At 40.4% G+C, this 23,473-nt stretch overlaps 1 protein-coding gene across 1 annotated transcript in view; it reads left to right on the top strand.

The window, feature by feature from the left end:
* Nucleotides 1–20,871, top strand: part of LOC121943567 (ATP-binding cassette sub-family G member 4-like) — a 28,303-nt gene extending 7,432 nt beyond the window's left edge. The window contains exons 2-15 of the mRNA XM_042487117.1: nt 1,888–2,144; nt 8,193–8,310; nt 9,216–9,348; nt 9,546–9,596; nt 10,945–11,090; nt 11,971–12,094; nt 13,856–13,970; nt 14,065–14,207; nt 15,606–15,704; nt 16,682–16,850; nt 16,986–17,086; nt 18,803–18,961; nt 19,050–19,168; nt 20,582–20,871. Coding sequence (XP_042343051.1) covers nt 1,901–2,144; nt 8,193–8,310; nt 9,216–9,348; nt 9,546–9,596; nt 10,945–11,090; nt 11,971–12,094; nt 13,856–13,970; nt 14,065–14,207; nt 15,606–15,704; nt 16,682–16,850; nt 16,986–17,086; nt 18,803–18,961; nt 19,050–19,168; nt 20,582–20,807 — 1,947 coding nt within the window. The 5' untranslated portion in view covers nt 1,888–1,900 and the 3' untranslated portion in view covers nt 20,808–20,871. The remainder of the gene's footprint in view (nt 1–1,887; nt 2,145–8,192; nt 8,311–9,215; nt 9,349–9,545; nt 9,597–10,944; nt 11,091–11,970; nt 12,095–13,855; nt 13,971–14,064; nt 14,208–15,605; nt 15,705–16,681; nt 16,851–16,985; nt 17,087–18,802; nt 18,962–19,049; nt 19,169–20,581) is intronic.
* The last annotated feature ends 2,602 nt before the right edge of the window (nt 20,872–23,473 follow it).

Here is a 23,473-nt window from a genome sequence, read left to right as displayed (position 1 = left end):
AAAGCTGTCACAGAACATAAAACCCAAACTGCCGACTGCGACGACATGCGAAACCATGGGCAACACGGGCGATTTTCAAAGCAATTTATGCTCATTATTATCGGCTCTGTTTATTTTTATACGTCATAATCTGACTTATCGGTATGAAATCATAAGTCCCATTATCGGTCCCGATATTTATCATGCATCCCTAACAAAAACACCACACAGCTTCCTACACCGACAAACAGCCCTCTCCAGTAAATGTAATTCAGGCAGCAGCTAACTGGATTGTAATACACGTGAGACGTGATTATTTGTTCACACCCGCGAGACGCCTGACTTACAGATGTCTTCATCATAAGTGATATTGAGCTGTCTGTTCTGAGCAGGCAGTCGGGTGTCGACTCAGACTCACAACATACTCTCTGTCACACACACACACACGCACACACACACACACAAACGCACACACACACAAACGCACACACACGCGCACACAGCCTGCTGAGACGTGCTGTAACTTGTCACTGTTTCTGCATCAGCACTTTGCAGACGTTCAGAGGAAACGGCTCTCTCTCTTCTGTCTGGTTGTTTTATCTGTGTTTCTGTCTATTGACAGTGAAGCGTTTGTTAGGAACAGAACTGTTTGAGAGAAAAAATATCAAATCGAGTTTAGATTAACCTTTAGGCTCCAGTGAATGTGTGGGAAATATAAGAAACTGCTCTGTTAGGCTTTTACATTATTATTGCCTTCGCTGACGGCTGCCAGTGGATCTGGGTTCAGTTACAGATTTGCGCAGAAGTTAAGTAATATTTTTTAAATTGATTGTGAGATGACTGTGTTTCAGTTGTGTTGTTTTTTCATCCTTGTTGTGAAGAAAACAATCATACTTACATTGAAGCAACATTCGATAAAATGATAATTTTCATACTTTCATTAATGAAAGACAGAGGAAAATACATTTGTGGTTTCTTTTGTTGCTTGTGCAGCCACCTCGTCAACGGTTTCTCACTTTGGAGCGTGCTTCTGATGAAACCTTCGTTTGGAGGGTCACGTAGCCCAAACACTTCACCCTGACCCGAGATGTGAACGCACAAAAAATGGAGGGGAAATGGCTAAGTGGTAGGGGCAGGGGATGTATTCGAATCGAGCAAAGTGTTTGAAAACAAACTAATAACGTCTTTCTTCATCTCTCCTGAGCATTTTATGGAAATTGACCTGACTTTGCCTTTAACTTGTCCCACCTTTAAGCTTCGGTAACAATAAATCACATCATTATGTGGTTTAACTGCATTTTGCCTTTGCATTTTTCCTGCAGCGTCATGAGCAGTCTATACATGTCCACCGTATCTACATGGCATCGTTTTTGGGTGAAGTCTGGGCTTTGCGTTATGTTGCCAGATTTTAGGGTCAGGCCCGTTCTTGTAATTGAACAGATCTGGAAGCTAAACAGTTTGCTGCTCCACACAGAGACACACCAGCACTAAAAACCAAACCTATACCCCTTTTTTTGGGCCTTTTTTTCCTGTTCCATGCCAACACTGGATTCTTCAGCAGCAAAAAGAGAAAAATGGCAGCCTGTGTTCGTTTTAGCGTGTCCCCCAGTGGATCCTCTTTGGCAGCCTTGCACTTGTTTATCGTCTTTGTCTTTTTCTCTTTTTTCTCTTCTGTTGTTTTTTGGCATAAATTTAAGCTGCTGAGTGGCCCAAGTACCCTGCTGTTTTATCACTTCAGGAGGGACTGAGAACTTATATAAATGACCTCCAAATATGCTCACAAGGCATCAATCCCTCGTTGCAGGTTTAAAATAAGACAGTCTTCTTCTCCTTCATTTGTCCTTTTTCTGTTTTTGCCTTTCTAACCTGTGCTGCCTTTCATCCGTCTCTTTCTTTTCTCTCCCACAGACAGAGAGCTGGTATGGACAATAAAGCGCTGGAACCGGATTCAGTGAGTATCCCCATGGAGGAGGCCGTCATGTGTAATGGCGGCGGCCAGCCTCAGCAGCAGCAGGAGGCGTCCATGTTGACCCACCTGAAGAAGGTCGAGAACCAGATCACTGAAGCACAGAGATTCTCACACCTACCCAAACGCTCGGCCGTGGACCTGGAGTTCACCGACCTTTCCTACACCATCCAAGAGGGACCATGCTGGAGAAGAAGAGGTAACACAGCTACGTGTTCTTCCGTTTGTAAAGGTGTGAGGATTTCAGCTGTTCGGATGCACCAGGTAACGTCTAATCGTTACCGAGATCAGGAAGACGACTCGATGGAGGCACGAAATTTAGCTTGCACCACGATTTCTCAAATTCTACTTTGTTTGTGGTCGTCTACTGGGGGGATGAAGAGCATTTTTCCAAAAGACTCACTCATTTGGATTGTGATTGGTTACATGAAAAGACATTTATTGTGGTCAGATTTCAATTTGACAACATTTTGCCAACTTTCAAGCTTAGAAAGAGGTCAGTCTATGATACAAAAAGATGCATTTCGGGTAAATTATTACATGAAATCTTTAGTGCTTCTATGATTGGAGATGCAGCATGTCTTGTTTGGTGCGTTTTTGGTTTGTTCACAGTCTGTTGTGTTGTGGAACAGACGGCAGCTTTCAGGACACGCAATACTTTTGCAGATGTCTGGTGACGAATAAGAAGTGGGAGCTCAGTGTCAGCATTGCTCTGTTTTTCTTTTCAGCAGGTGCAGTGAGGTAAATAGCTCACCTCCCTGCAGAAGCTCTCTGCAGGTGGCATCCAAAGTGAGAAAATCTCATAATTAGACACGGTTCTCTCCCTCCTCCTCGCTCTGTTTCTTCTTTTGACTGACTTACTTACTGACTGATGTCTCCAGCAGTGAGTGCCGAACTGCTTTAGTTACTGTTGCCAACTCTTCTCTTTATTGATCTTTCTCGTTGAGATCATTTCCCTGCATGCAGAGAACAGAGGAGGAAGTGGGCTTATTGTTTTTGACATACTGTCCTCCCCAGGATCCATCAGTGTCCACTGGATCCACACAGAGGATCAATGGATACTGCACAGTGGAGGAGACCTGCCACTGTGTGTGTTTCACCAGTACAGGTCAAAATCATTTACTTTTTAGTCGAGGTCAGAGGCATTATATGTTTTTCGGGTTGTCCGTCCATCCATCCTATTCTCGTAAATGCGTATCTCAAGAACGCTTTGAGGGAATCTTTCAGATTTGGCACAAACATTCACATGGACGCAAGGATAAACTGAGTGGTCAAATATTATATTAAACTCACTATGGCCTCATCTGTCTCACTCATATGAACACAATAGCTCAAGAACGACTTATAGGAATTTTTTTCCTATAACATTTTGGTGGTCATAGGTCAAAGGTCTCGGTCTTGCATCGGCATCATTCATGTGCATGCGATATATCAAGAGTACTTTTTCTTCAAATTTGACGCAAACCCTCAATTCGACTCATCAATGAAGTGATTCGATCAGCCCTGTGATTGACTTAGGACCTGTTCAAGATGTACCTATAATGGCCGTTTCAACATACCACAGTTGCTAGGACACTTAGTCTACAAGCTGTCTCGGTTTTGACTCGTGTTCCAGCTCCACTTTATAGAATCCAGGTACTCACAAGATGCACGAAAAACTTTAACAAAGTTTAGTTGGAGTGCAGAAAAATACAACAGGCAAAGTCCTTCAATAATTACATCCCATCTGGCACACTACCGACTTGATGTCCTATTCCTCACATAAAACAGCAAAATAAAGCATGTTCTACACGATAACACACGCTCAAAAACGTGTGTGTAATGTAAATGTATTATTACCAAGTATAAAATACATGATGAAGTGGCTCTTGTAGTACTCCACCTCTCGTCAGTGTGTTGGATGGATGGAATGAAGTAATATAATTATATTTACTGAGAGTCAGTCAGTGAGTATGTAGTTTGTTTTAAGGTAAGCAATCAGTGGTTAAACACACATCAGCTCACATTAAAATTTTCATTCAGTTTGAGCGTTAAGACATAAGTTTTATGAAGTAAACAGCTCTGCAAACACAGCTCTATACCTCCTTTCATAAGTCCAGCTTTAGGATTTGTTGTTAAAAACCTAACATTTATGTTTTGACCACGTCTTGAAATTTGAACTTAAAATTGGGTCTGAAATGTGAAGATGGTGATCAGATGGTGGTTTTGTGGCCTAAAGGTAGTGGTGCTGGAAATATTAGGGGGTCATGTCACCTGATTTGTGACTGTTTCATCCAGTATGTGTGAGACTTTCTCTGATGTTTCTCTTTGAAGAGAAAAGGGAAGCAGGTGTGTGCTTCTCTTTGTCAAAGGTGGAGATGTTGAGCGGACGCACATCTGCCAAACCAATCACTTCAATCTTTGAAGTCTTTTCTCTTGAAAAGCTGAAAATACTGTTTGAGAATATTTTGCCTGACGTCCCCTCCTCAGATTAGAAGCAGTGCATATTTACAGTTTCAGTCATAAGGAGGCATGTAATGTTTTCACTTCTCGTGGAAAGGACAGTTGGGAGACCTTTGAGCGTGAGCTGGATGCTGTAAACTAGCCGGTTTTTATCCATGAGTCTGATGTTAAGTGTGCACCGTGCGCATGTGTTTGAGTACATCCTCTGAGGTTTCCAGTAAGTGCTGCACTGTCTGAGACAGATTAGGTCATCAATAATGGAGCTGACTGGGTGAGCCAAAGGCTGGAGGAGAGGTAGAGAAAACAAGGGGGGCAAAATTAGGTAGGGTGAGAAAGAGCGGAAGTGAAGGGAGGCAAATGGACACAAAAAAGGAAGGAAAGTGATGCAAGGTAGGGTGAAAAGGCAAAACGAGGGAACGAAATGTGAGGTAGATAAAATGAGGAAGGGTGAAAAAGATGGGACGTGATGTAAGGTAAGGAGAAAGAAAGGAAATTAAAAAAGATGGGGGGAAGTGAGGTTTAGCGAAAAGCACAGGGTCCCTGCAGAGTCTTAAAAGTCTTAAAAAGCCTTGAATTCAATACAGTGGCCCCTCGCTATAACGCTGTTCACCTTTCGAGGCCTCGCAGTTTCACAGATTTTTTTTAGTGCAATTTTGCATGCTTTTTTTTTTTTTTTTTTTACAGCACATTGTGTTCTGCATCCTGATTGGCTAAGGGACTATAGACCATTGTCAGTCAATCTCTGTGTCTCCCGTACAGTACAGAATGCGTTCAGCTTGCCAAATTTACAGCCTTAAAACATCTATAATAAAAAAATTGTAAATTGTATTATTGTATTATTGTAAAAAATAAAGCTGACTACTTTGTGGATTTCGCCTATTGCAGGTTATTTTTAGAACGTAACTCCCGCAATAAACGAGGGACCACTGTATTCTCAAAATAAGTCCTTAAAAAGCCCAATTAGTTTTTAAAAAAAGTCTTGAATTTTGTTTACAAAGGTCATGCTTTTTTTTTCTCGTCCTGTCACAGTGATGTTGCTGCCATCAGGGAACGTTAACATTTAACTTTACCGGCAAGTTGCAATAACGTTTTAAAAAAAACATTTTAATCTAATGTTCAAATAACGTTTTAAGGATGTTTATCATTTAAAAAAATTAGCCCATAAGGTTAAATGTTGAGTAAGATGTAATGTTGAATGCAACGCTCTGAGGATGTTTAGGTGATGTTGAGAGGTGACGGATCAGAGAATGTTCCCACGTTCCCACAATGTTGCACGAGAACAAAGAAAGAACATTTTAAAGCAGCATTCAGAACATGTTTTTGAGTACTGAGATTATGGAACATTTTTAATGAAAATGTAATGTGAAATGTTATAAATGTTTCTGATGTTTATAGAGATTGTTACCTTAACTTTTAGAAGAACGTAATGGGAACTAAAAGAAAACTTGCAGCTGAAAACGTTACTAAAACACTGCATTGGTTGCTACTCTCAGAACGTTTTTAGAACCAAAAAGTGTGACCTGGGTTGGTACACATCCTTTTGTGTTTTGGATGTTATTATCATAAATAATTATTAAAAATAAAACACAGATTTTGCATTATATCCTTCACACTTTTGTCAATACGGCCTTGAAGTTGGCCTTAAATTGAATCCTACACAGCATTAAAAGTTATTTAAAGTGTTAAAATTTAATGCTGAGAACTCGGAGGGCGCCGTGAAGTCAAGTCAGGTCGGGTGAAAAAGAGGGAAGTTGAGGTGAAGTCGGGTGAAAAGGCAAAAGGAGCGGAGGTGAAGCGAGTAAAAAGGTGAAAAGTGTACTCCAGCAAACATAAATATCAATCACTTTCGACCTTTAAAGAAACTATAAGCAAACACTGGATGAATAACAAACAGATTTCGCTTTTGATGGATGTGCTGCTGAATTTGAGTCCTCCATTTGATTTATGTTTGAACTTTTTTGAAGTTTTCAAAAGCTCCTGTGAGGCTGTATGTTTGCAGAGCCGCAGCACAGACTGGATCACAGTGTGTGCATGACGCACCCGGTCAGTTTCACAGTATTTTACAATGGTTACTGGAATAGTTCTGACTCAATTTTTCAATTAATAAATCACATTTGTTTGATAAATATATACCAGTTTCACCATTATACTCTGTACCACTTACGTATGTTTTAATCTTTAAAACATGGTAATAACAGGAGACATTTGTTGTAATCTCACTGGCAATAATCAAAATTTACCGTACTTACCTGGATGTTTGAACACTCTTAGCAGCATCAATCTTGGAAAAGTAACATATAGGCTATACAGCTTGTGTGAATATAACCTTTAGAAAAACATTGCAGCTCTTGCAGGTCTATACAAATTCAGTAATTATGTTTTTATCGTCTAAGAAAAGGGCCAACAATTACCTAAAACATTGCTGAGACAGCAGAAAGTGTGCAGCTTGCAGCTGCATATAAAGACATATGAGGGTGTGTATGTGCACATGGCATTTTTATGTTAATATATAAAAAAAGGATAAAAAACCTTTCTGACTTTAAAGCATCAAGCTCTAATACTTTCAGATTTTCTTCCTCTTTTTCCAAAAAAAAAAGGATAATTCACATGCGCATCATCTCTCTGCTGCATCAGACGCCGTGTGTTTGGGGGCCCGTTCGTTGCTGCTTGCAGCTTTAATATTTTCACTTATGTTTTCTTCAGCACAGCAGAAATGCTGCTCCTCTTAAAGGTTGTAAACAATATCTTGCTGAAAGCTGATGCAGGTGAGTGCTTACTGTTAATGCTGTTAATGCTGTTAGACTTAAGTGCAACATTTGATACTGTCAGACTGAGAGGAGCTGAGAGGACGTTCAGACTGTCTGTATTTGACATTTCTCATATTTTTGTACTGAAAAGTATATTTTTTTCACAGATATTTGTAAAGACGCACATAATGTCCTGTTACATGTGATGCATGATCAAAGTATAAAGCTGATTTTGATTCTTTAAAGTGTAAATTTTACCGATCAGGGAGTTTAGGGTGCCGAGATGATGCAGCAGACACACGTGGCGCCACAAAAAATAATCTGCAGTGTTGATGAGTGTGTGGGAAGCTGGTGAGGGATCGTGTATTGCTGCAGCTCCCAGTGATTGGTTTATGCTAAACACCCTCAGTTAACCCCTTGAAACCAGTTTTCTTGTGCTGCGTTGAGATGCCTGTCACAAACTATTTAACCCTTGAACCTGGTTTGATGTATTTCAAAAACATGAGGGAAAAGGGAATGAACAACCTGGCAAGAAACGCCCCACAAACTGTAAAAAAATGAATCAAAGGTGGCACGAAAATGACCTGAAAGTATTATTTAAAAAGAGGAAATTTTAAATATTCTAGGGAAAAAGTCTAAAGCACTATATGTATAATTATTATAACTATATTTAATTGATGAAAGTGTACACATTTTCTTCTCACTGTCTTGCTTGTTTTTTTTCATTTTATTTTATTTTTTATTTTTTGTTTATTTTCAGGTTATATTCTTGTACCCTTTTTTATACCAATTTACAATCAGTAAAAGGTGACAAGCAAAAGACTGCAAATTTTTTTTGGTTTTTATTTTTCATTAAAGGAAAAAACTTGAGAAAAATGTGCTAATATGACAAAACAGAAGCAAAGATTTGAGGAGCTTTTCTCATTAATAGTTTTGAATTGTTGAATGTTCATTATTTTAAATAAACAAACTATACTGACCGTTGAATATTGTCATATTTCCCGTGTTTTTGTTGATGCAGCGGTGTTGAAGTGCTCACTGCTCCTGTGTTTTTCCAGGTTTCAAAGCTTTGCTGAAGTGCCTGTCGGGAAGGTTCTGCAGTCGGGAGCTGATAGGAATCATGGGGCCCTCAGGGGCCGGGAAGTCCACCTTAATGAACATTCTGGCTGGATACAGGTAAGAGTGCCGAAATTTCCCGCTACTCTACGGTTAACCCTTTGAAACTTGGACAAACAGCCCTTTTCTTGTGGTGCATTCAGACGCCTTTAACAGTTCTTTAAATAGTAAAAAGTAAAATGGTGAGATTTAAGTCAAAAACATGAGAGAAAAGGTAATGAGCAGCTCGGCAAGAAATGTTGTAAAATGAAATGCAAATAACAAAAAAATAGAATTTTTCAAAAAATATTTTTTTACTACTATTTTTTAAAATGATCAATTATAAATTTTAAATTATTTTTACAGAATTATTATAGCTTTTAAGCATTTTTTATCAGGTAATCTCCTTGTTTATTTGTTTGTTTTTGTACTTTCTGGATTTTGTTTTTGTTCCGTTTGTTTGGCATTTTTTTGTTGCTAATTTTTAGGTAATTTTCTTGTACCTTTTACTAATTTCTTGCTTGTTTCTGGGTAATATTTTCTTAAATTGCTCATTGCTCTCTTCCCATGTTTAAAAAAAAATCAAGCCAAAAAATCAAAAACATTTTTTCTATTTTATGCAACATAATTTTCAACTTATAAAAATTATACATTATATTTCCGTACATTTTCCACATTTTTCAAAAAATCTTTAAAAATATTTTGTTTGTTTGCTCATTATGTTTTTTTTTTACTTGTTTTGGAAACAAATCAATCGAATGAAGCACAAGAAAACACGTCGATGCAGGTGTCAAAGGATTTAAGGAAAAAAGCTAAAAATCTCATCCACAATATTTCAAGACTAAACAAACGAAAAGCAGCACAGTTAGGAGAAACTAGCTCTGACACGTGCATTTATGGCGCAGACACTAAAAGACGTTCTGTCTCTTCCTCTACAGTCTCGCTGAACTGTCCCGTATGTGTATTTGTGTTTTTTCGCTGCTCAGGGAAACAGGGATGAAGGGTCAGATCCTGGTAAATGGGAAACCCAGGGACCTGAGGACATTCAGGAAAATGTCCTGCTACATCATGCAGGAGGACATGCTGCTGCCACACCTCACTGCACGAGAGGCCATGATGGTGAGGGGCCAGGAAAAGCTAAACTCACAGTGTGTTCACGTTTTGAAACAGCGATATTTTTTCTGAACCTGTAATGAAAGGTTGGTGTTTGGTGTGCCGGCAGCCTGCAGGGACGAGCCTCTGAGACTGACACAGATCTGTTTTTAAATACCTGCTGCATGACACGATTATGACGCGTTTTTTCCTCTTTGCTGCAGGTTTCAGCCAACTTAAAGCTGAGCGAAACTATGGATGTAAAGAAAGAGCTGGTGAGAAATAAATAACATTTACTACCTCAATATACTGAGAAAAATGTCATAACAACAACAACAACAACAACAACAACAACAACAACAACAACAACGTCCCTTTGAATAAAGAATCCTGCCCTCAAACACACAGGTCACATTTAAACACTGAACTTATCACTGATAATATGGAGGAATATTGATGTGATGCACCCTTTGGACACGCCTGTGTACCCAATTTGGATGAAAGGCCAGTTTTCCAGGTGTATGTCTTTGAGCTTACACACACGCACACAAACACACACACACACACACACACACACACACATATACAAATGAGCATGCCCCACTAAACATTCCCCAGTATAAAAAAGTCATACTGAGGTATGTTGAAAGAACTTATACGGCAGGTTCGTGGGTTCGATTCCAGCTCGTGGCCCTTTGCTGCATGTCGTCCCCTCTCTCTCTCCTCCTTTCACGCTATCCTTCTGTCCTATCTAATAAAGGCAAAAATGCCCAAAAAATAATCTAAAAAAAAAAAAAATGGCAAATTGAAAAAAGTCAAACCAAGCCATGTCTAAAATAGTAAAGTCCAAAAAGCCTCATACTGCAGCATGTCAAAAAAGTCATGCCAAAAAACAAAGTTGTACCGCAGTAAGTCGAAAAAGTGTTACCCCTGCATGTCAAAAGAGAGTCATAGTGCAATATGTCTAAAAAAGTCTTACTTCTGCATGTTGAAAAAGCCGTATACAGATAATTTGGCTTTTGGTAAAAACTTGTTGAACTTTTGGATCAGAAGTGAGGTGAGTTCACATTAGCTGGTGCATGTCGTAGATGGGCCAAAGAAAACTGGAGAAACGCTGATTTGTAACATGAAAACTGTTTTAATAACCTTTGATAAACCATTTTTTTGGAGAGGAAGAGACCTGCAGGAATCCTAACCGGGAGTTCATGTTCTGCATACAGGACTGCCACTAAATCCTAAACGCTGCTCTTTTTACACAAAGTAACACGACTGCGGCAGAAATAATCAGCTTTTTCTGGAGACGGCTGTATTTTGCCGCAGGAAACTATTCACTCTGATAAACCCAAATCAATGAAAGTGTTGCTCGGAAACTGATAACACGTATCGATAAACTTTATTTCATACATTTTTGTGACTGTTTCTGTTATGAGGCTCCAAATGATCGAATATATAAGTGTGGAGGTGTTCTGATGTTGCACTCTGATTTTTTTGTCAAAGTGTTAAAAAAATACATCTAGTTTTAAAAATGAAAAGACATAGTTCTTCTGAATGAAGCACAACAAAAGAAATGTGTAATTCGTGAACTGACAGGTTGCGAATCTCTTCCTTTGCTTCTCTGTTCAGGTGAATGAGATCCTGACTGCGTTAGGGCTCCTCGACTGCGCTCACACTCGCACCAGCTCGCTGTCCGGCGGTCAGTGTAAACGTCTCGCCATCGCTCTCGAACTGGTCAACAATCCTCCGGTCATGTTCTTCGACGAGCCCACCAGGTGAGACAGACAGACGCTGACGATGGCTCAATTCGTTTCATTGGTTTCGTTTCATAGTTTAATCACAGAGTCGATAACAAATGTAAATACGAACATGATTTATAGAAAAATTAGACGTTTGAAATGAGACTCCCTGATAAGCTCTTCAAAACTTTTAAATAAGAGCCCAGACGTTAAAAGACAAAAACAAGTTACAAATATAAATTTCATCCTGCGACTAAACTCTAATCTAAAACTTTAAAGCACTCAAAATGACTCTAAGATCCTAAAAGTGTAATAACGGTAATATGCAACACATGACGACAAAATGTTTGTTACGAATCTTGTGAAAGCTGGACATTCGGTGTCAGAGTGACTTTCGAATCCCCAACAACGATATTCTTAACACAGCGGTGCCATCTGGCAGCTGCTGGACGCTCTGGGACCATAGCCGCTGGGTCAGTTGGCATTTGGGATATTTTTGGCCTTAAACATTATTATCGCTGTTTAATATTCAACAAGATCTGTAAATATTACCAGTTTTGACCGTAAGAATGAGTTACTGTGATCCATATTTCCAACGTATTGCTCTTTTTTGGAAAACAGAAAATTAATGTGATGAACTTTTGTCGTTGTTGCCAAACCTCTGCACAGTTGTTTAAATATGGTGAAACTACTGAACAGTGGAGTGATTTCTGAACCAGAACCTGTTTTGCTTTATTAAGCATTGAAATGCATTTTGACAGTTTATTTAGGACATGTTTAATGTGTGATTTCCATAGCAACATGGCAATGAAACAGTCTATAGCTCGGTCCCTCCTCGCTTCTGTCCTGTCCTCTGATGAATTCCCAGCTGCTCATTAAGCTCGTCCCTCCTGGTTGTCTGTCCCTCTCTGTTCAGTGGCTTAGACAGCGCGTCCTGCTACCAGGTGGTCTCACTAATGCGCTCTCTGGCGCTGGGAGGACGGACCATCATCTGCACCATCCACCAGCCCAGTGCCAAACTGTTTGAGATGTTCGACAAGGTAAAAGTCTGTCAGTGCACGAGAGAATGACTGTCGAATGACGTCACGTCACCACGAAGAACTGCAGATGGAGGGCAGAGCTACTTTTGAGTCCCGAAAGTAGAAACACATAAAGGCGAGAACTTTAAAAAACGATGGAGAAACTGCAGCAGACATGGATTAAAAACCTCCGTCTAAAGTCTGGAGGAGTGGAGTCAGAAAACGCTCGTGTATGTTTCATATGTCACGTTTTCAGCGGTGTCTCTGAGAAAGGTCGAGAATAGTAGCTACAGTTAGCCAGTTATAAGCCTCGAGACTCTTGTACGCCTTCATTTGACTCGCCGTGTGGAGGAGGTCTGCAGGTCTAAGTCATTTGTGATATTGCGCCAGACAAATCGGTCAACCTGCGGGAAAAATCATCATATCCAATGTGTCTGGACATTTTTTGATGATACTCCTGTTAACTACATGTACACGTATGCTTGGCGGCTGCCACGCGTCTCCTCTATCGGTTGTGCACGTCCTCAAAAATGACCGCAGATGTGAGATGCAGTATGTAAATAAACAGCAGGGGCAGCGCAGAACCGTCGCAGACACGTGGAAGCGCTGGTGGTGCTTTTCATCATCAGTCTCTTGCATTGGCAGCAAGAGACATGTCGTCCTCATTGTCCCCACACGCGATTAAGAGGCCTTACGTACGACCGATGTTGACGCAGCTTTCGCCTTTTCTGCCTCGATCTCAGCATTAACACGATAGTAACCTCCTCGAGTGTCGCCATGTCTGTTGTTTACATCCCACACATCACGGTCTGAGCTCTCCCGTGTGTCCTTTAGAGGTATCATCCAGTAACATGCGTCATGTATCGGCGAGTATATATACAAAATCACTCACGATGGCGCCGGATGCAGTTGGACGCGTATACAAATACAAGGTTAAACCGTAAGAATATCTCCGGCCGTGGCTTTAGTGTATTTACTTTCCTTCATTCCCAACGATTCCCAACCGGTGTTTTTCCCTTCCTGTCCCCCATCTGACTTTCGGGCGTCATCAGGATCACATGACTGCAAACAAGCTATTTATTTTATAAGAAGCTCGAAGGTCCAGTTCACATTACTTGCGGAAGCAGTGCGTGGCGGTAACCTCGCCAAACAGCAGCGTGTTTCATGCGAGTGGTGTTCACATCGACTGCGTCGTGGCTATGACGCTTCTGCTTGCTGCTGTGAGTTCTGTATTTCCACATTTATAAGCACATATTCCACTCATTCATCGAGTCGCACAAGCAAGTCAACAACACGGCCCTGCAAATGTTTCAAAATAAAATGCCTTGTGTCAACAACTGATCGTCAGAGGGCTTTTATTTTGGAACGTAAGCAGGGAAGTTTGAGTTAAACAGACATGTTGGTTAGCAGAGAGAGACTTTTAAACTGCACTAAGAGGTTTATAGAGTCAAAATACTGTAATTACCATTTTCACTGTCTGTTTCTGCTGACAACCACGCGGAGAAAATCAGCGAGCCACCGTTTTTCTAGATGTGCCGTCGCTGACACGAAGCTGAGACGCGCCTGACAAGAGCTGCTCATGCGGTCAGTCTGAGTGCTTTGACTTGTTAACGTGGGTGCCAAAAAAACCCCAAAACGAACAGGTTCAACGATGCTTCCGCGTGCTGTGTCAAACAGACCGAACACGTAACGCAGGCGCTGGCTGTTAAAGGACGATCAGTAACTGTCTCTGTCAGTTGGAAACTTTTGACTTTAACCTTGAGTTCTTCTGTTCCTGCACAGCTTTACATTCTCAGTCAGGGACAGTGTATCTACAAAGGCACAGTCCATTACCTCATCCCCTACCTGAAGACTCTGGGCCTTTATTGTCCCACCTACCACAACCCTGCAGACTTCAGTAGGTCCACCGCACCCTCATTCACAGATCTGCTAAAATCGATCTTCTGTTTCCGTCATTATCTGTGTGTCTCTGTGCTTTGACCTCTGCTCAGTCATTGAAGTGGCGTCAGGAGAGTACGGAGACTTGAACCCGGTGCTGTTTGAAGCCGTCCAAGGAGGAATGTGTGCGTTAGCGGAGAAGAAGAACCAATGTGACACCAACGGCCAGTCGGTGTGTGCAGCACAGTTCCCAATGGTGCGTATAACATGATGCGGTCCAGGCTGGATCAGCAACTGTCCTGGGGTCCCACACCCTCAGGGGCCCCAGGTTCACCGTGTTGCAGTTACTCTGTGTTTAATTGTAGTACTGCAACAGACAATTATTCTGATAATCGATTAATCCATCGGTTATTTTTTCAATTGATCGATGAATTGGATTTTAGGAATAATACTAAATAACTACAAAATCAAATATGAAACAATTCAAAAACTAAACGTTGACAACTTTTACAACATACTGTCACCTTTCCACATACGTGGTTTTTTGTCGAGACTTACTCCGCCATTGAGCTCTCATCCTCCTCACCTTCGCTTTCGTTTTAGATGCTGCATCATAACCGTCGTGCTCGCGTGCCGCGCCGTGCTGAGCGGTACCACTTTTGCATATTTTGCAGCTAACACAGTTCCTTGTTTTGCATAATGTGAAGTTTTCGTACGAAATGTTCTGAATCCGCCATGCCTCTTCAGAACAACGGTTTCAGTCCTGCGACACAGTGAGTGACGTAATAATCGCGCAACACAACGATTCGTTGCCACCACATTTAACAATCGATTATAATCGATTATAATCGATTTTATCGATTCGTTGTTGCAGCCCCAGTTAACTGATTCTTTGCAAATTTGTTTGGCAGTTATGTAATTTGAATCGTTTGGCAGTGTTTCGCCGGCTCGTAGGGCAGTTGCTCGCACTAAATGCTGAACTTCCGCATTTTCATATTGTTCACCAACCACGGATGGATGGATGGATGAATTCAGTAACCATGACGACAGTTCAAAATGGCGCATGTTAAATTTGCTCCTGTAATGATTCGTGTGTGTATTATAGTTTTTAGTTTTTGCCAAACTAAGGGACAAAAGAGTATTTCTCAGCGACGAAGCTGAAAGAATTAAACCTCATGGTCATAACACGAAGGTTGAGCCTTGCGTTTCTTTGCAAAGTAACACTGATGATATGATTTCAAGAACATTTTAAATGGGAGCACAGACTCGGGAAAACAATTTGGCGAAAGGGCTTTTCTCCCACTTCAGAGCTCCATCCAGGTGCAGCGAGGTGGATGTTGTTACTTTTTGGACCGAGTCAGTCAAGCCGTCAGTCTCTGTGCTGAGCTAAAATAACCGTCTGACTGCAGCTTCGTATTTACAGTGCAGGTATCAGTCGTGTCATCTAACTCTGCAAAAAAATCCCATAATATTTTGACAAAATAAATAGATTTATCATCATATAATCACCTGGTGTCTGGTGCAACATTTCTGCCCAGCTGTTATTTCAGCCCTGACGGCAGACTGTATTATTGTGCTGCACTTTTGTGATTTTGGGTATAAGCAAAGACAAATGTTTAAAAGTTGTGGGATAATCTGCTCCTTGTTTCTGCAGGATGCCGGACACATAGAGAGCCATACGTTTGCCACAAGCACACTGACGCAGTTCTGTATCCTCTTCAAGAGAACCTTCATAACTATATGTCGAGACCAGGTGGGTAAAAACATAATGTTTTAATATTACAGCGGTTACAAACACACAGAAAAGTCATGTTCTGTCTGAGCAAATGGTTGCTGGTTGGCTTGATTTTTTAAAATTAATATGCAAAGAAGATTATGATGAACTCAATAGGAAATGGCCCAAAGATTAGAGAGAATGTACTTGTACATGTAAGACGTTCCAAGAAAATTATCTGAAAATAAGCAAAGAACATTAGCAAAAAATCAGTAAAAAGTTAAAAGAAAGACTAGAAAGGAATTAGGAAAAAATATTAGGAAAATATCTGAAAATAAGCAAAAGACAATATAGCAAGAAATTAGTTTTTTTAAATAATAGAGAAATATCTAAAAATAATCCAAAAAATAAGTAATTAATTTAGTTAAAAAGTTTTTAAAAACATTATCTGTTAAAAGGAAGAAGTCTAAAAATGAAAAGTTACAAGAAAATTGTCTGAAAATAAGCACACACTCATGCAGACAAAAAAGTAAAAATCAAAAACAAGTGTAAATGTGCTTATATATATATACATAGAGAGAGAGAATAGAGAGAGAGAGAGAGAGAGAGATAGATAGACAGATAGATAGATAGATAGATATGTTTTTTTATAATAATATTTTTTTTATTTCATGATTAAATATTTTTAATTAGTATAATATTTCATCTTGCCTGCCCAGCTAATTTTCAGGTCATCTTTTTGTCACCTTTTACTGTTTTTATTTATTTATTTACTTAATTAATTTTTTTACATTTCTTGTCAAGTTACTCATTTTATTTCCTCCCCTGATTTGGAAAAAAATAAAACCTTTTTTCTCAGGTTTCAGAGGTTTAAATGCTCATAAACGGCGCCTGAACAGAGCACAAAAACACTGATGTCGACTCAGGTGTTAAAGGGTTAAGTCACCTTAAAACAAAGTTACGTTACCTAAAACAACGAGTTAACGCAGTTAATCCTCCTCCTGTCGTGCTCTCAGGTTCTGACCCACCTCAGACTGATGTCCCACATCGCCATCGGCGTGCTGATCGGGTTACTCTACCTGAACATCGGCAACGATGCCAGCAAGGTCTTCAACAACACCGGCTTCCTCTTCTTCTCCATGCTCTTCCTCATGTTTGGAGCGCTCATGCCAACCGTGTTAACCTGTGAGTCTGCTCGAAGGGAGCACACCGACTCATGTTTATTCTGTTTCTTTGTCCGTACCGTCGTGCGACGTCCAGTTTCAAAGCCCGACGTGTTGTGAGTTGATTTTGACGGATGTATGTGAATGTTTCTGTTAGTTCCTCTGGAGATGTCCGTGTTCCTGAGGGAGCATCTGAACTACTGGTACAGCCTGAAAGCCTACTACCTGGCCAAGACCATGGCGGACATCCCCTTCCAGGTGAGCTGGCGGCGTCACAGACACGCAGACGTTACTGCCCTCTAGTGTTAAAGCTGGAACACACCGGAGGATTTTCAAATCTTAACCGAATGTTCAAACATGGGAGACCACAGACATAATGACAGATTTAAACGATTTTTAATGTTTTTAATGCACACTCGACTATTTGGCGACATCGTGAGACTGCACACTCGCCGTTTGTAGTTCAGATTTCACAGTGGTGATCCCACAGATTTGGGATCTCGTAGAATCTCGCGTGATCAAACGTGACTTTGGAAGAAAAGCTGGCTGCACCTGTGTATGAAAAACCAAAACACAGAAAAAGTTGTGCATCAAGTCATGGCGGAGAAAATGGGGTGAGCGTGGATTAGACATCCTGCAGCAGCGGGAGACAGAAGTCCTGTTGTTGCCCGCCGTGTTTTTGAGCTGTACATGTACGCAATATCCGTTTGGTGACGCTTCCCGCTCTCCTCGCTCTCATTGGCTGTTAGTACTCCGTTGGAGCCGACAGTCGTATTTGAGATCGGAGAGGCTCCGACACAGTCGGTAACATTAAGATTATTTAGATAACACCTCACACTTAGCCATTTTGGGCAGATAATCGGTTCCGACCAGCTCGAATTGGGAACGCCCCCCCTGATTGTTGTAAAGGGCGAATCTGGCCCAAAATCGACCCGATTATCCTCCAGTGTGTACCAGCCGGGATTACACATGGCCAGAATTCCTACATTTTTCGGAGACTAGCTTCATTAGAACTAAACGCAATTTTAACCATAAATAATACAAAAATGTGTACATGCTGTTTAAAGTGTTTCTGTATTCAGGCAGATAAGTCTGGTTTTATATCTGATATTCTTTACTTCTACACTCAATGCCCATTTTAGAGGAAAACATAAGTAAAACGTCTTTTTGTTGCTAACCTTAAAGGAACAGTTGACCCCAAACTAGGGTTGTAATTTCATGCTATGATAACCTTCTCAGCAAAAATATATTTATATACACACACATATATGCAATGTACTTATATAAATGTAATGAAGTCAAAGAGTTTAATGACTGTATCATTATTCTTTTTGTGTCCACATCTCTAGCAATGTTTCCATTAACCCTCAAATTGTGCAATTTGAAATTGTGAATATAAAATATGGAAATGAGGCAATTCGTAAAAGCCATATTTCACAAAACTGCAATGGAAACATCTTTTTTGGCTTTTCTAGGTCACATGATGCTACGTCTCTGTGCTTGTCAGTAGGAACTGGCTCCCTCGTGATGCAGCAGGAGCTATAAGAGCTGTTATTGCATCACATAAGCTCTGAATTAACAATTCCTCTGTGAAATCGTGGACTGTCAGCTCGCAGAAATCCCTCATACGTGGCCGCTCCCATGTATGAGGGGCTCGCCTTTCAGTTATCGCTCGCATAACACGCCTACATCATACATGTGTAATCTGGCTCTCTCAGTCCTGGTAGACATTAAAACAAGGCAACTTTATTATGTTTTGTTTGTCCTTGTACATAAAAATAGATTTTAATTTCGAAGAAGATTTCAAAGATTCCTTTATTGGAATAAAAGTAGTTTATTTGTGATCCAGCTGAGATAGAATATTAAGGCCTGTGTGTGTTTTTTGGGGGACCCGGCTTCACGGGTAAACCAAAGTCTAATTTTGGGGTGAACTGTTCCTTTAATGAATAAAAGTTAATAAAGTTGTTATTTTAGGTGATCTGCCCCATCATGTACTGCAGCATCGTGTACTGGATGACCGAGCAGCCTCCTGAAGCCAGCCGCTACCTTCTCTTCATCGCCCTGTCCACCTGCACCGCCCTGGTAGCCCAGTCGCTCGGCCTCCTGGTTGGGGCTGCGTCCACCTCTCTGCAGGTGCTGCATCTTTGCACAGTTAGAAATAACATTTCATAGTTCGTGTAATGCATACATGACCAAATATTTCCTCTGCGTTCTGGTACAGGTAGCCACTTTTGTTGGACCCGTCACAGCCATCCCAGTGCTGCTTTTCTCCGGATTCTTTGTGAACTTCGACACGATCCCCAAATACCTGCAGTGGAGCTCCTATGTGTCTTACGTGAGGTGTGTAACAGAATCAGCGTTTTTTTGTCAGCAGTTATGCAAAATAATACACTACTAGAAAGAAGTAATGTATTCAACTCAACAGACTTAAACTCAGCATAGTATGCCAAAAAAAAATAATTAAAAAATCATAGTATAATATGTCATAAATTTAATGAAAATGTCACCTAGAATATTGTATATGGAAATTTTTTTGTGGGTTTTTTTCGTTTAAAACCAAAGTAGCATCATACTCAAAACCTGGCATTTAAACAGTTGAAGATTTTGAAAATTAACGAATATTTGGTAGTTATGATTAGGACTCACGTTTGTTAAAAGATCTGTCAGTAAAAGTGAAAATTAATACTTACTAGTATTTTAATGGCAGTTTTAGGAAGAGGACATTTTTGTCTTTGAAGGTGCTAAATTAGGACACAACACAAAAAAAATAAACATGCCTCAAAATCAGCACTTGTGCTAATCGTTGTCATGTCCCAGAATGTGAAAAAAATCAAAATCAAAATCCCACTTTGCATGTAGTACACGGAAAATAACTCAATTTCATGTTTTTTGGCATCAGCAGCGGCATCATGTAAGAAAACGAGACATTTCTCTTGATAAACAGAGACAGTGAGGCTGAGTGAAAACACTGCATGCAGCTCTACAATGAAATGTGATTTTACTCATTTTAAACACTAAAAGTTTCTGTTGCTGTGGTTGGACAAAATTACACAATTGTACTAAATTCAAGGGATTATGTTTGTTGTTGTGACTGCAACATTACAAAATCCTGAAAGGGACGAGCTAATGGCTAATTCTCCTGACCTCACGGATGTTTTCTTTGGGGTGACCACACATTGGACGCAGTTACATATTTACCTCATTATGAGGTTCTGGGATTAACAACATTTTCAGTATTTTGCTTATTTCATCCAAAACTTTCCTATCATGGACCACGGTTAATATTGTGACCTGTATGAGCTATTAGTGGCGTTGAAGAATTTGTAGTCTTGTTTAAAGTTTGAGCCATTTTGACTGAGAATAAAGATGCTTTACTGAGCTTCTCCCCAAAACCAGATGACTTTGGCTCAGCATTTGTATCTCTTACCAGCCAGGGGGTAGGAGCGCTAGATGAATCCAACAAACCCAGACTTTCATGCGTGAGTCTGGTGTTTGCTTCCTGTTTTTTTTCTACACCTTACCATGTGCCTCTTCTGCCTAAACCTAACTATCTGTGCCAGCATGTGTGTTTGCTGACGTCCTAGCGTTGGTTGCCGTGTGCTGTTGTTGCCTAAACAAAAGCACCTGCAGCGTATTCCCGCCATGTGCTTGTGCTGACGTCACAGAGCGTAAACAGCGGACGGAGAAGGACACCTAGAGCGTAATATGTAGATGCAGAAGAATATGTGACGACAAAGTGTTGCTCTTCTGCAGGTACGGCTTTGAAGGGGTGATCCTGTCCATCTACGGGATGAACCGTTCAGAGCTGGAGTGTCCGGGGAAGGTGTGCAAGTTCCAAAAGCCCGAAGAGGTTCTGCAGCTGTTGGATGTGGAGGATGCAAAACTCTACATGGACTTCATCGTCCTGGGCATCTTCTTCATCATCCTGCGGCTGGCCACCTACCTTGTCCTGCGCTACAAGGTCAAGTCTGAGCGATAGGTTTCGCTCGCCGCGCTTTTCAAATCTCAAGGCCCTCCCTAACGTCATCCCAGACCTGGTCTCTTTTCTGTGCACCGAAAACAACCTCTCATGTGGGAATTTATTTCATTGTACTCATTGCTGCTAAAAGGACAGAACATCAATTCTGATCTGTTCCGCCGCCAGCCGTGCGGCGACCAATGATGCAGAGCGATGAAGAGTCATCTTATAAATCAACATATGCCTGTTTTACCTCAGACGTCGGGACAAAGCCAGGACGGCAGTGAGGAGGGCGAAGAGACTGAGCAACATTCAGCAGCATCCTGCGCGTCTGATATTCCCCCAAGACAGAAATGTTTTGGGAACAAGGCGCATGCGATACTTTAGCACTTATCGGAGCGGACATGCATGTTTGTTCTACGCTGGGTGCTACCAGTCTGTCTGCGTCGGCGTTTTAGGACTTTTGGTCCATAAAACACTGCCCCCCCCCCGAGAAAAACAAATGCAAACAGTGTTTATGTTGCTCTATTTTTCCCAAAACTGAGGACAAATGGTTTCACAGAAGAATACATGATGTGCCTGGAGGAGTGAACGCTGGGAGGAAGCGGTTTGTTCGAGCTAGTTTTTGTCCCGTATCTTTGTTGGTAAAGAGAATTTGGGAGACAGTCCCACAAAATTCACTTCCTGTATATGAAAATAAAATCACTGTTGAAGCTAGATTGTTTTTTTTAAACATGTTGATAGTTGTAAATTAAGCTTTATCATGATTGTCTACCAAAATTTGGTATTTTTTATACTTCCATAATATAATCTCAAAAATCGTAAAAATCTCAGTTGGAATAAGCCTTAATCATTTTATACTAACTTTATTATCTTTAGCAATATATGCAATGTAATTATATAAATGTATGAAAGCCAAGTAGATTAATAACTGTATCATTATTCTTTTTGTGTCTGCATGCCTCCAGGCGGGTTTCCATTAACCTTCAAACTGTGCAAATTGAAATTGTGAATTTAAAATAATTCAAACACTCCCATTTATCGCAAAAAAAGTGTTTACATTCACATGAGGTAGCATTTCAGGTGATTCAAAAATGCCAGATTTTGCAAAACTGCAATGGAAACACTTCTTTTGGCTTTTCGAGGTCACATGATGCTATGTCTTTGTGCTTGTCAGCAGGAACTGGCTCCCTCATGATGCAGCAGCAGCTGCAAGAGCTGTTATTGCATCACATAACTGAGAAAGTTGCGCGGATCATCCGGAAGTTTTAAATCCGCAGTTCCTTTCGTGGACTATCAGCTCTCAGAAATCCCTCTTACATGGCCGTTTGCACGTATAAGGGGCCCGCCTTCCCATTATCACTCTCATAACACGCCTACGGCGCCTTCGATTGGAAATAATGATGGTGAATGTTGTGGCTGCAACAGAAATAAACCTGCTAACGTTTTGAACATCCATCAGCATGCTTCTTGAAATGTTATCGCCAGAGAAGTCGCAGAACATCACATTTCGAAAATATTGCTTAAGTTTTGCGCAAAACAGTATGGAAACCTGCCTTAAAGGACACATCATGCTCATGCAATCGTGTTTGGTGCTATCTGAAGTTTCATGTTTTATTTGAATTACATGTTAAAAAAAGGACTGCACATTACAAAAATACAGAGCCTGAGAACGGACACGGAGAGGAAATACATCTGAGGGTGAAATTTGGGGAAACAGCAAAACCTTCACATTTTCATGGACAAAATTTCTAAACTTTTCAAGGACCCTTAATAACTTTTTTGTTTTCCTTTTTGTCACACTTCATTTTTCAAACATTTCAGATTAAAACTGTTCAAACATAATTTCAGGTAGCTGGCAAACATGAGGAGAGAGACGGAGCGGAAAAATTTCAGTCAATTTCAAGTCCATAGCTCTCACAGGCCTGGAAATTTGATTGTGAAATTCAGTCATGGAAAATGACAGGTTTTCCATGACTGTGGGAACCATGACTGAAGAGCTGTGGTGGAGAATTTGTATAATTTCGTATCAGAGAGGTCCAAAACTGAGCTTGTACAGGTACATGTAGGAGAAAAATGTACTTTAATTCTTCAGTTCTTCGTTCCTTTATTCTTGTACTTCTCTAGTTCTTGTTTTATTTATCATTTGATAGACGTTCCCCTCCATGTCCCTGCCCAGGTCCCGCACTTTGGACCACTATGACTCTTAATCATCGTTGTTGTTGTTTCCCAAATGGCCAAGCAAGCGGCAAATAATAAAAACTGACCCAAGTGTGCAACTTTATCAAAATCTCTGTATCATCTCTTCAGACTTTAATTTATTTCCCTCCGTGTCTCTTCCCGAGCGAAGTACAAAAACACTGAGCACTTGGAAAAAAACCAAAGAAAAATTATTGTAACTGGAAGTATGCTCACATGTTGTTTACAGTGTATTTACGATGTTTCTGTTGTTTTTGTTGGGGGGGGGTTATATATCATGACCACTTATTCATTCTCTTTTAAACACATATTTTGGAAATCTTTCAGCTTGACTGTACTGTACAGCTTCGTAGTGTCCAAGTGTCTGATATTCCAATAAATACTGATCAAACTAGTTCAATTAAATATCTCGTGTTATTAATTTTAAGTGAATTGAAAAACTCCGGAATGAGTCCTAAAAGACGAAACTTTTATCTTTTGTTCTACAA

This window comes from Plectropomus leopardus, chromosome 5 (genome assembly GCF_008729295.1).
Source record: "Plectropomus leopardus isolate mb chromosome 5, YSFRI_Pleo_2.0, whole genome shotgun sequence".
Lineage (NCBI taxonomy): Eukaryota > Metazoa > Chordata > Actinopteri > Perciformes > Serranidae > Plectropomus > Plectropomus leopardus.
Note: the sequence above shows the minus strand (reverse complement) of the source record. Positions and strands in the feature narration are given on the sequence as shown.